This window comes from Theobroma cacao, chromosome 5, assembly GCF_000208745.1.
Source record: "Theobroma cacao cultivar B97-61/B2 chromosome 5, Criollo_cocoa_genome_V2, whole genome shotgun sequence".
NCBI lineage: Eukaryota > Viridiplantae > Streptophyta > Magnoliopsida > Malvales > Malvaceae > Theobroma > Theobroma cacao.
In genome coordinates this window covers 6,390,907-6,404,465 of record NC_030854.1, presented here as the reverse complement: position 1 = coordinate 6,404,465, position 13,559 = coordinate 6,390,907, and the positions used below count along the sequence as shown (strand labels likewise).

Genomic DNA, 13,559 nt, shown 5'->3' with positions numbered 1-13,559 from the left:
GTTCCATGACTGGTACAAGGAGGCTGTCAAGGTGACCACACCTCTCAGCCCTTGGGTTGCCAAGCACTTAAGCCTACGGTTCAATGATGCACATCGCTTTGTAGTTAAGCCTATCAATCGAATGGAGTTCGAAGTTAAAGACGGGAAGATGGACGAACTTGCAAACCTGTTCATGTTGTGAATTCCAAACAGATTTACTGCCATGCAGCCACGCCATTGCAGCAATAAGGTTAGAATATCTTTATTTATTATTTGAACTCTAATTGACATAACATTTACATTGTACTTGAAGATTGAGTTTATTGTATTTTTTAGTAAATGCAAACATGAAGCCATTGAATTCTATGCTGACTACTACAAGACAACCATTTTGGTGGAGGGTTATTTGGGATCCATTCGACCGGTAGGGCATCCTAGTGAGTGGGACATCCCCTCTCATGTGAAATAAATTATCGTTTTGTCACCACCTAGGCAAGGCCAAGCGAGAAGACCTAGGAGGAGAAAGATTCCATTGGCTGGTGAAGGCAGTCGAGCACGAAAATGTTCATAATGCAAGACATATGGGCATAACAGACAGAATTGCCCATCCCCATTTACAATTCCATCCATAAATCCGACATCATCTCCAAGTGAATCGGTGCCTCCACAAAACGCTGACCCAAAGCATGTTCAAGTTGCAGACAACCCGGTCACACACGCAACAACTATCCAATACGGAGGATAATGTCTGAAAATGTAGGGTGTGTTGTGGATGAAGACAGCTTGTCCCCTTAACTAAATGTGTAACCTATGTGCAATACCTTTCTCACAATTTCCTTTGGCAGTATCTTACATTCATTCATATTTTTTAGTGTTTGTTAGTTTTCTCTTGTAGATGAGTCTTTATTTATTTTATTAATTTTGTAGATAGATTATTTGAGTATTCATTTCATTTTGTTCGTAGTTTTGAACATTGAATAAACTTGTGAAGTCCTTATACTGTTACCACATTTCTCACATTTTATTACCACTTGTATTAATCAATTAATGATTTGATTTAACTCCTTTCTATTTCATTTGATTTAACTGTTTATGTTCTTATAATGAAATTCCTTTTTATTTCATGAGTAATTAAATTTCGCCAATATCGATTAGTAGACTAAGAGCATTCTGCCTGTAAGTCTTGTGGTGACATGCTGAGTGAATGAAGACTTATGATGTGACACGCTGACTTGTTGCAGTTTTGGCGGGTGACATGGTAGGGGCCAATTGTGGTGACACGCTGAGTGCAAGCAAACTTATGATGTGACATGCTGACTTGATGCAAACTTTTGGCGTGACACGTTGACTTCTTGCAGTCTTGACGGGTGACACGGCAGGGGTCAATTGTGGTGACATGTTAAGTGCATGTAGACTTGGCGTGACACGCCAAATTATTGCAGTCTTGTTGGTGACACGACACAAAATTAATAAAATTAAGGAAAGTTTTAAAAAAGTAACATCTGTTATAAGAAGAATAAACTAACATGATATTTCAATTGTTATTTGAGGGATTCCGGCTCTCAGATGCTTATTCATACTCAATATTAAAACCCACTGTAAGTGGTCGCAGCTACATTACATCACAAAGACTCTCTAAAAGACAGTGCAGTGAAGCGTACGTGCTTCGAAATGATCCTGGAGGTCTATCCACATATCAATCTTTGACCTTGCTTGCACGGTTGAGTTGATTGTAGCCTAGTACAGTTTTCCTAGTACCCCAAAAAAAGCATAAATCGGTTTGTCAACCCTCTGCATGAAGTCTGGAAACTCTCTTGGTTTCAGGGATTGAGGCATCTCAACTGGTGCTCCTATCTTTGCAAAATCAACAGCCATATAGTGAAGAGTTGCCAATTCTAGGTCCATGATTCGAGGTCTCGATTCAGCCTAGAATTGGCAACTCTTCACTATATGGCTATTGATTTTGCAAAGACAGGAGCACCAGTTGAGATGCCTCGATCCCTGAAACCAAAGGAGTTTCCAGACTCATGCAGAGGGTTGACAAACCCATGTATGCTTCCCTTGGGGTACTAGGAAAACTATACTGGGCTACAATCAACTCAACCATGCAAGCAAGGTCAAAGTTTGATAGACAAAGCTTGTGGATAAACCTCTAGGAGCATTCCGAAGCACGTACGCTTCACTGCATTTAAACCCCCGTCTCTTGGAGAGGCAAACTGTCAAGATCCTCATACTGTCTGCATTGGATTTGCAAAACATGACACATATGCACTAGTGAGTTAAGCCATAATGTGCAACAAGGTATATTGAAGAAATAAATAAGGAATAAATGTTGTGACACGCCATGCATAACAAGCAAAATGTTATGACACGCCATGCATAACAAGTAAAATATTGTGACATGCCATGCATAACAAGTAAAATGTTGTGACACGCCATGCATAACAAGTAAAAATTTGTGACAGCCATGCATAACAAGTAAAATGTTCTAACACGCCATGCATAACAAGTAAAATGTTGTCACAGCCATACATATCAAGTGAAATGTTGTCACACTGACACGCCAATAACTAACTATAATAACAATGTCGTGACACGGTAAAACACCAAAAACCAGTAAAACCACTACGACTTAACCCTAAAAACCATCCATCCAACCAGTGAGAAAACCCAGTCTAAACATTTGCAAAACAAAACATACAAAAAACACGAACATATCAAACATACTCAACAAAAAAGTAAAAAATTAACGAACACAAGCATGTTTTAATTTGAGACTCACTTACATCTTCACTCATAGCCGACATTGTTGTTGTTGCTGTGGTGTCGTTACGTTTGCAAAGAGTCTTGTCGAACACTCCGATATCGACAGGAATGAGAAATGAATAACACAGACGGTAGAAATTCTGACAAATAAGTGTTTAAAATGAAAAATGGCCTTATAATATTCTCATTTATTCGTTTCATTTATAAATTAATTCAGTGGAAGTCCAAACAGTTACCACGTTAACTGTCGACTTTTTTTTTTAAAATTCAGTGGAAGTCTAAACGGTTACCATGGCGTGTCAGCTGTTCAAGCAATGGCATGTCATAGTCGTGTCACATATTCTAACCGTGGCGTATCATAAATTTTGAACCCTGTCGTGTCACAGTCGTGACACACTGAGTGTAAGCAGATTTATGGCGAGACACGACTAACTTGGTGCAGTATCATGGGGTGACACGCGACGACCTAATTGTTATGACATGCAGAGTGGAAGCAAATTTATGGCGTCACACGCTGAGTATCTGTAGATTTATGGCATGACACGGCATTACCCAATTGTTCTGACACCCTGATTGGAAGTAGATTTATGGGCTGACACACTGAGTGTTAGTGGATTTACGACGTGACACGCTGACTTCTTGCAGATTTATGGGTTGACATGCTAAGTGCAAGCAGATGTAAATGGGGACACGCTGACTGGTAACAGATTTATGGCGTCACACACTGACTTCTTGCGACTGTGTATCAAATTAAATATATTGTGTATACAAAAGAAAAAAAATTCTTGGTATAAAATTAATTGTGTATAAACAAAAAAAATAATTGTGTATAAAATTAATTATATAAAATATATTGTGTATACAAAAAGAATTAATTTTGTATACAATGAATTGTATAAAATAAATTGTGTATACAAAAAAATTATGTATAAAGTTAATTGTATAAAAATAATTCTATATAAAAAAATGTACAGACAAGGACCAATATGTTTAGGGTTCGCTCTCACAACTATTGAAAAAAATTTCTAAAACGTATTGCTGACGCATTTTTGCAATCATATTCTGCTTAACTCCGATCTATTTCGATTATAAAATATCGTCCATGTACCCTATCATGAACATACTGCAGCTGACACTACCATTCTACCGATGCACTTTAACTTTTAGCAAATGAATATCCAATGGCATCGGCGTCAAATCCTGTCTCTTCCGACGTGCTCTGTTGAAATAATCGGCTTGGTGGCAGATGATTGGCATTATTGTTGTCAAGGGTGTCATTTGAGCTACACGAACTCCGTTATCCTTAGCATCTGAAGTTCTTGCGGAGTCCATCACCTTGATCGTCCACCTCACTAAGTCGATCTTTGTAACCACCCAATGCCCACCATTGTTGCAAGGCACGAGGATGAAATCCACATCTTCCCATTTTTTTCATATATCGGCCTTTCACCCTCCACATACCCTCGTAACTTATCTAGAATTTACATTATGGCCCGGGCATCTTCTATCGAAAATGCCATGTGTAGCATACGGATGGTGTCTTGTGAAACATGTAAACATTAGCTTACACTTCATGTAATCAAAAAACTTAGTATTTATAGAATTGAACAATTTTTAAATAAACTTACGAAGAATGTCGTGTCAACCACGCATGCATGGGTAATGTACAGCTTCAACTTCGGCCCTATCATCCGCTTGCAGAGTACGTTGAGGCATGCGTCGATATGTTCACTTGTCATTTCCTCATTGGGATCCTCTAAGGTTATGAAAAAGTCAGCCCCTTGATCCCCTAAGATGCCTACGTTACGCCTGCATATGTAACATAATGAATTTCATAAGTCTTGGTGGATTAATGTTTCATTAAAAAACAATATTTGCAATGTTATTTATAATCTTACCTCGCGAACTCGTCTTTTTTGAAAGCTTTGTAGGCTTTTACGATTATATCCTTCACATCTCGACGGCTCACTAAGGGGTCGACTACAGGATTGCCATGTATTTGCTCACCATTTTCAACCGTGCCCGCTTAGTTTGGTCTGAAATTTCTGCTGCACCATGATGGACAATAAATGACTCTGGTGACGATGACCGTGTCTCAACTGCATTAGGAGTGCTCTGATGATAAAGCACCATAGCTCCTGCTGCTGCCTCGAAGAATACATCGATCGGAGGAAGATGCTCTCTTTCAGCCAAGACTAAGTCAGGGTCCCCCTCCCCTCCAACAGATGCATCGATAATGGACATAGGCAGAAGAACATGCTCTCTTTCAGCATCATCTGATTGAAGGGTGACATCTCCTGCCACAACTTCATCGACGACATCATCAACATGAGTTACGTGCTCTCCGTCAGCACCAAGAACGTCATCGTGAATGTGAACACCAAGTTCATGATGCTGCCTATCATCAGCATCATCGTGCTTCAGACCAACACTGTGAGATGAAGGATCGCCCTACAAAATGGGAAAAACTTTTAGTTAGCTCATAAAATACCACAAACCATAACCAGTAAAATGTTGTGACGCGTCATGCATAACAAGTAAAATGTTGTGACACGCCATGGATAGCAAGTAAAACATTGTGACACGCCATGCATAACAAGCAAAATGTTCTGACACGCCATGCATAACAAGAAAAATGTTGTGACACATCATGGATAACAAGCAAAATGTTCTAACACACCATGCATAACAAGTTAAACGTTGTGACACACCATGCATAACAAGTAAATTGTTCTGACATGCCATGCATAACAAGTAAAATTTTGTCACATGCTAACGCTGACACACTAATAACTAACTATAATACAAATGTCCTGACCTGCTAATCACTAAAAACTAGTTAAACCACTACTACTTAACCCCAAAAACCATCAAACCAGCAAGCAAACACAGTCTAAACAGTTGCTAAACATAAATCACCAAAATACAAGTGAAGATAGAATAACATACTTGTGATTTAAGGTCGTCAAGAATCCGAGCAACGATACGATCCTCAAGTGTCTGCATTGCTAGAGTCAATGACTAAATTAAAGCCTTCAGCTCCAACATCTCTTTTTCATGCTTGCGCATGATCCGTCGGAGTTAGCGGGTGGTGATTGCTCTGTTATTGACTCTTCTCAACTGGGTCAACTGCAATAACAAATATAACTGTGTTATTTAATAATCATATATGGAATTGTTGAACATTAACCGTTACAACTTTAATATCCTTACCGACGGCTCATTAGCAATCTGCGGTGGAGCCGAACCTATCTGTGCTTGAGGACCTGTCTTCACTTCCGTAAACTGCAATAACAGAAATTACTATGTTACTCGATGAACATATGTGGAAATGTAGAACGCAAACCGTTAGAACCGATCTTACCAACGAGTAGTTTCCACTGTGCGTCTGAGAAGGACCGGTGGGTGGTTTTAGAGCTACCGACGCATGGTCCAACTGCAAATACAGATATGTTATTCGATAATCACATATGGAATTGAAGAACACAAAACTGTTAGAACTGTGCTTACCAGCTGTTCACTGCCTTGACCATGGTCATCTCCTTGGTCCATCAACTCAGGGCTCGACAGCTCATTAACTAAAGCAGCGACGGTGTGTGTCCGCTTTGTGCCACCAGAGGCTCTTTTTTTCCTTCAAGCTTCTCCTTTTTTGCCTCGCACCTAAGCCTCAATCCGACAAATCCTCCATGTGCTCTATTGGCACGTACTCGTGGCCCTCTGATAACGGGACATCAAGTTTCACAAAATACTCCTGGCTAGCCTCATCCGCGATGGGTTTCACCGTCTCTAGTGCCCATAACTGCAAATAAACAAATAAAATATTGTGATTATCGAATAGGGAAAATTATTATACAAATACAAAGCAAAAATTAGTAGTTGTTCACTCACATGCATAAATGACTCTAACTTCTGAAATGCTGTGTGGAAGTCTTTTGGCTTCTGATTGCAATCCCATCTGCACATTCATGGGTAGACTTTGTCCTTCGAACCAGAGAGGGTAACTATTTTTCGGAGGGCCAAAATTGCCTCCATTGCCTAGAACTGCAAGTCAAATGTAACCATTATCAGACTGTAATCATAAACGAGTATAGCCATAAATTATTTTTTCAAAAGAAAATTGAAAAATGTTACGTGATAATACCTGTATCACCCATACGAATCCGTAAATGTTGTAACGTAACCGAGTTTCCTTTGTCACGCTTGAGCCAGGCACTTCGAACCCCTTCAAAAGGTAGTCCAAGGTCAGCTTCCAAACATAGTGCCCCCATGGGAAAACATTCGAAGCGTCGATGTCCTCCACCATTGATAGCAACCAAGGTGTCACCCGTCTACGGTAGTCTTGACCAAATAAAATGTTATTCGTGATCAAGATGAGTACCATCTTGGTCGCGTCTCCTGGTGGCTAAATGTTACCCTTGCGGAACGTATCAAGCAAAGCCTACAGCTTAACACTCTCCTGCCCCGTTCTAGTATCTGGCATGAATTTCGTCTACAGAAACCTCGTACGGTCGTCTGAACATATCGGGTATTGGACCGAACTATAGCCCGATGATAAGGCAGAACTCCTGCTTTGATAGTCGCGCCTTGCTCTTACCAATGGCAAACCATAGCTCGTGGTCCATTGATTGGCTCTCAGTGATCCGGCGAATCATGATACTGTGCAAGAGACCGACGCAAAAGTACCCTTATGGATAAATGTCTAAGAGCATTCCGAAGCACGTACACTTCACTGCATCGTACTCCCGCTTCTGTTAGAGAGTCTTTGTAATGTAATGCAGTTGCGACCACTTACAGTGGGTGTTAATTGCAAAGTTGAACGCCCACTTCTCCCTCGACACGATCAGTAAACTGTTAAGATCCTCACACTGTCTGCGCTGGATCTGCAAAACATGGCACATATGCACTAGTGAGTTAAGCCGTAATGTGCAACAAGGTATATTGAAGACATAAATAAGGAATAAATGTTGTGAAACGCCATGCATAATAAGCAAAATATTGTGACACGTCATGCATAACAAGTAAAATATTGTGACACGCCATGCATATCGAGTAAAATGTTGTGACACGCCATGCATATCGATTCAAATGTTGTCACATGTTAATGCTAACACGCCAATAACTAACTACAATTATAATGGCGTGACACGGTAAACACCAAAAACCCCTAAACCACTACAACTTAACCCCAAAAACTATTAAACCAGCAAGAAAACACAATCTAAATATTTACAAAACAAAACAAAAAACAAGAACATATCAAACAAACCCAACAAAAAAGTAAAAACTTAACAAACACAAAAATGTTTTAATTTAAGACTCACTGACCTCTTCACTCATAGTCAACATTGTTGCTGATGCTGTGGTGTCGTTACGCTTGCAAAAAGCCTTCTTGAACACTCCGATATCGACGGGAATGAGAAATGAATCACACAGATGTTAGGAATTCTAAAAAATAACTGTTTAAAATGAAAAATGACCTTATAATGTTCTTATTTATTTGTTTCACTAAGGGGAATTAATTCAGTGGAAGTCCAAACGATTACCACGTTAACTGCCCGTTTTTTTCTCCTCTCTCTATTTCAAACCATGACGTGTCAGCTATTCAAGCAATGCCGTGTCACACACTCTAAACCATGGTGTGTCAGCTTTTCATGCAATGCCATGTCACACACTCTAAACATGGTGTCTCACCAACTCTGAACTCGGGCTTGTCACAACTTCCCTCCTTAGTGTGTCACCAACTCTGAACTCTAGCGTGTCACAGATTCCCTCCATGGCGTCTCACGAACTCTGAACGCTGACGTGTCACAGATTCCCTCCATGCCGTGTCACCAACTCTGAACTCTGGTGTGTCACAAATTCCCTCCATGGCGTCTCACCAACTCTGAACGCTAACGTGTCACAGATTTCCACCATGACGTGTCACCAACTCTTAATTCTGGCGTGTCACAGATTCCCTCCATAGCGTCTCACCAATTCTGAATGCTGACGTGTCACACATTCTCAACATGACGTTTCACAAACTTTAAACCCTGCCATGCCACAGCCTCTCACATATGGCCTGTTATAGCAAGACCATTTCCTGCTTTGGATTCACATCTTTCTCCTTTCAATTCACCACCGTATCAAGGATTTCTGGTTTCACATCATTAGCCAAGCTTTCCATTCATCACGATCGGTTCCTCGTTTGGTTTAATATCACTTTTCTCCTATTATCTAAATGTCATATCCCAAATCTCTGAAAAACCATCTCATGCAATATTATTTTGTTTTGCACAACCTTCACAAAAAAAAAAATGGATGTTTTGCACAAAATTAGATGTTGTCAAAATTCTTTGCATATTTATTTTTTTTTTATTTTTTGCCTGTTTGAGAGTGCACGCTAACAAAGATGGCTCATTAAGGGCATTTTTGTCTCAAAATTTATTCTGGTGACTAAAAACAGTTAAAATTATTTCGAGAGTTATTTACAAAAACACGTTATTTTTAAAGGCTAAAAAATTTTTTTTTCCAAATCATAATGATTGATTAACGAATGAATTTATATGTTCAGTGACAGATTTTTTTTTAAGATAGAATGTTTATTTTAAAAGCTATCAAACTTAAGTGTAATTTGATTAAAATTTTGAAAATGGGGTTACTTTGTTAAAAAAATAATACGCATGCTTTGCACGTGTCACCCAAATGGTTATGAAGTCCGAACCTCTTGTCTCGAGCCAGACTCTCAGATAGCGTGTTGAGTGTTGACGGGACCTCAATTGTCCCTTTCTTTTCAAGCGTCTCAGCCCATCAACCACCGCGCAACCAAAAAAAAAAAAGAGCAAGACTCTTCGCTGCCAAGAAGAAGAAGAAAATAATAATAATAATAATAAAAAAAAACCTCTGTATTTACCGGACTCCACAATTCCGAAATAAACCATGATTACTGCTGTAATTACAACTCTGCCACTAACGACCTTTCTATTGTCCTTTGATTTTCGCCTATTCGTTTATTATTAACAATCTTTTTTGTTTTCTTTGGTTGTGTGAAAAATGGAGCAGCAAAGAAGCTTATCGGGGTCGTCGCAGAGCCCTAGATCTCCGTCGTCTCAACCGTATCTTTCAGTTTCCGTGACGGATCCCGTCAAGTTAGGCAATGGCGTCCAAGCTTATATATCCTATCGCGTCATCACCAAGGTATCCGTTGCTAATAATTAAACTGATTTCTTCTTTCGTTCTTAAATTCTCTTCAATACTAATAAAAATATTGGATTTTTTTTGGGGGNAATTTCACTGTTTGGACAGACCAATTTCCCAGAATACCAAGGACCGGAAAAGATTGTTATTAGGCGTTACAATGACTTTGTTTGGTTACGTGATCGCCTTTTCGAGAAGTACAAAGGCATTTTTATTCCTCCTCTTCCCGAGAAGAGTGCTGTAGGTAAACAAATTGAGCATTCTTTACCTTTATTTTGATTTGTTTCAAAGCAGTAAGTTTTCGATCAATTCCTTTGATTGCAATATTTCATGTTTTTTTGAGTAATTGTAAATATATTTTTCTGGTTAAATGTGTAAGCTTGTGTCTGAAGTAATCTAATTTTGTGGATGTCGCAATTGCAGAGAAATTTCGATTTAGTGCTGAATTTATTGAAATGAGACGTCAAGCATTGGATGTATTTGTTAATCGGATTGCTGCACATAATGATCTTCAACAAAGTGAAGATCTTAGAACTTTTCTGCAGGCGGATGAAGAGGTGATGCTTTTAGGGTTTTTTGCTTTGAATGGTTCAGTTTTGTTTTTTCTATGCATGTTCTAATGATAATCACCAGATCATCCTTCTGGATATTTTGAAAGTTGGGTGTTGTAGATAATTGTGACTTTGCATGTAAGGTGCATTATCTCATTTTTAATCATTGAGATGGAGACTACATTTCTTAAAAATTTCTTGTAAAGGGAATATTTTATAGTTATTATCTGAAATTGTCTTCATGAATTATACAAATTTAACTTCTTTGAAGGGGGGTAGGCAATATGTTCACTTTTGTCTTCATTATTGTTCAGCCCTGTGATTCATTTAGACTGCACCATATACATTTCTAAATGAACTGTTATCCAAGAGACCAGCACTATTATTCCATCTAGGGCCATGTTTGGCATTGGAGATTCTTTTGGTAATATATGTTGACAAGGAAGGATTATGATTTTAGTTACCTAAGTAGGCCAGATCTGTTCAGGGGGAACTTGCCATGTTGACTAATGTAAAATCTTGTTCTCTGGTCAATTGGTGACAAGTTTCTCAATTTTCTGTTCCTGCTTTGTGTATTTGATGCTTTATTTTTAAATTTCTACATTTTTGAGAACACAAATTTGAATGTAAACTTTGTGGCTTTTCAGACAATGGAGAGACTGAGATCTCAGGAGACTGGTATTTTTAAGAAGAAGCCAGCGGATTTCATGCAAATTCTCAAGGTAAATAAGTTCTTCGTGACAATATAATGAGTTAGGATGTCAGTAGAATGACTATAGAGTAGACAGATGCAAATAAAATATCTAATGACTAATGAGATGTCAGAAAACTTTAGCTTGAACATTTCTTTCTAGTAGATATTTTGATTGGTGAATAACCATAAACAAAAGTTCTTGCCATAATAATGAATTTCTTCTACAAAATTTAATCTTGTTATCTGAGCCACGTTTTAAGGGAGAAGACCTCTAACATAACTTATAAATCTGTCATAGATAACTTGTTGCATCCTATCTGAAGCTCTCAGGGAACTCACTGCTTGCTTTCTATAATACCTTGGTATCCCTTTTTTACTTTTTTAATGTGTAATAATTGGCTGATTAATGTTTTATTCTATAACTTGTTCATGTTATTGAAATTTTTATGTTATTTAATCTTGCATTAACTTGTCTTGAAATTTAACAGGATGTACAGTCTAAAGTGAGCGATGTTGTTCTTGGAAAGGAAAAACCTGTTGAAGAATCGAATCCTGAATATGAGAAGCTTAAACACTATGTTTTTGAGCTTGAGAATCATTTAACTGAAGCTCAGAAGCATGCATATCGTCTGGTAAAGAGACACAAAGGTAATGAGGATTTTGAGGCTCTGAACACTTTATGCTTCTTATTTATATCTTTCTCAAGTGTTTATATCCTTTTGGTTTGAATACAATTGAACAAATTGTTTCTGTCTATTCTCAGAGTTGGGGCAATCACTATCTGATTTTGGTAAGGCAGCCAAGCTTCTTGGTGCTTGTGAAGGACAAGCTCTTGGGAAGGCATTTTCTGAACTTGGGGCTAAATCTGAGACACTATCAGTTAAGCTGCAGAAAGAGGTAGGCTGACTTTTAAGTTGAGCCTTGCACTTTGGTAGTTTGTCTTGCAGCCTTACAGGCATTCCTAATTGTTGCCTAATAAATGATACCCAACCTTTTTCGATATTAAGTGGCTCACATTGGTAACATTACATTTTGACATTCTTTAAATTGGCTACAGGCCCATCAACTCTTGATGAATTTTGAAGAACCTTTGAAGGATTATGTTCGTGCCGTCCAGTCCATAAAGGTGAGTGGGGCTGTGGTCTTGTGTAATATTTGATAACTGACATCTGCCTTAGCAGGCATAGCTTTCCTTGAAGAAAATATTGAAGAACCATGTGTTGCTACCTACAATACTGAAAACAGTTAAATGGGAAAGTAATGGTATTGTTGAATCATTGATGGGAGCACTTCTTCCGACTTTAGCTCCCTTTTCATCCTATGTGCTGGTAAAATTGAAGTGGAAAGATTTGTGACAATTGTAGAGCTGATCCTCTTGCATCTGTGTTTATAACAGGCCACAATAGGAGAGAGAGCCAATGCATTCAGGCAACAGTGTGAACTGGCTGAAACAATGAAGTTGAAGGAGATAAATCTGTATGCTCCTGGTCATCCGCATTTTATGCCTTTTTTTCCCTTTTTTGTTTTTGCTATCTAGTGTTGCCATTAGCAGTGGCCTCTGTGCATGAGCCTTTGATATTGTGAACAAGCAGCATGCTTTGACAATCTTTATAAGTTATATTTGTTAATTGAATTTGTAATCTGAGCAATATCTATTTTTTGCAGTGACAAGCTCATGCTAACACGCTCTGATAGGGTGGGAGAAGCGGAGCATGAGTATAGGGAGGCAAGCCACTTTATCCTAGCTTCCACTAATATATGCCTATTGAGGCCATTCGTTATTGTCTCTGCTAACATAGGTTTTGTGATTGCAGTTGAAGGCAGAGAGTGAGGAGGCGACAAGAAGATTTGAGACAATTGTGCGACTGATGAATGAAGAGATTGTACGTTTCCAGGAACAGAAAACACAAGACATGGGGATTGCTTTTCATGAATTTGCAAAGGGACAGGCTCGACTGGCAAATAGCATTGCAGATGCCTGGCGAAGTCTCCTTCCTAAGCTTGAAGCTTGCTCCTCTACTTAATGAAGGAAGGACTAGTAATCATCATCAAACTTGTTGCTTACCTCAATTGGGCAGTTCTTAGATTTAAGGAATGGCAGGGTGGCTCACGCGCACTGTAAAATCTTGACTGTCTGGAGCTAGCTCTGCCATTCTGTTGTACCAGTTATGGTTCTTCTCAATGTTTTGACTAGGTTTTACTTGTACAAAGTTTAAACTGAGTAAAAGGGTGAGTTAACGATTTAACTCATTCATGAAGCACAACTGGAAAAAGAGAAAAAGAAAGCACTTTTCGTTGTGTTTTTCATACAAATTCATACTTAAAAAGTTTTTTGCAATGTTAGATTTACGGTGGGTTTCCTGTTCAATTTTGTTAACTGATATGGGACTGGA

At 38.7% G+C, this 13,559-nt stretch overlaps 1 protein-coding gene across 1 annotated transcript; it reads left to right on the top strand.

The window, feature by feature from the left end:
* Positions 9,464-13,534, top strand: LOC18598289 (sorting nexin 1). Its single transcript, XM_007027760.2, has 11 exons — positions 9,464-9,675; positions 9,787-9,921; positions 10,030-10,165; positions 10,345-10,478; positions 11,120-11,194; positions 11,655-11,814; positions 11,930-12,063; positions 12,224-12,292; positions 12,563-12,642; positions 12,832-12,892; positions 12,981-13,534. The coding sequence occupies exons 1-11, from the start codon at positions 9,664-9,666 to the stop codon at positions 13,188-13,190; spliced, it is 1,206 nt and encodes a 401-aa protein (XP_007027822.2). The 5' UTR covers positions 9,464-9,663; the 3' UTR covers positions 13,191-13,534.

Excerpts from the sequence above, each read along its gene's own strand:
- LOC18598289 (XM_007027760.2), top strand. Across the intron at positions 11,195-11,654 it reads ATTTCATGCAAATTCTCAAG|GATGTACAGTCTAAAGTGAG; the intron begins GTAAATAAGTTC and ends GAAATTTAACAG. Across the intron at positions 12,293-12,562 it reads GTGCCGTCCAGTCCATAAAG|GCCACAATAGGAGAGAGAGC; the intron begins GTGAGTGGGGCT and ends TGTTTATAACAG.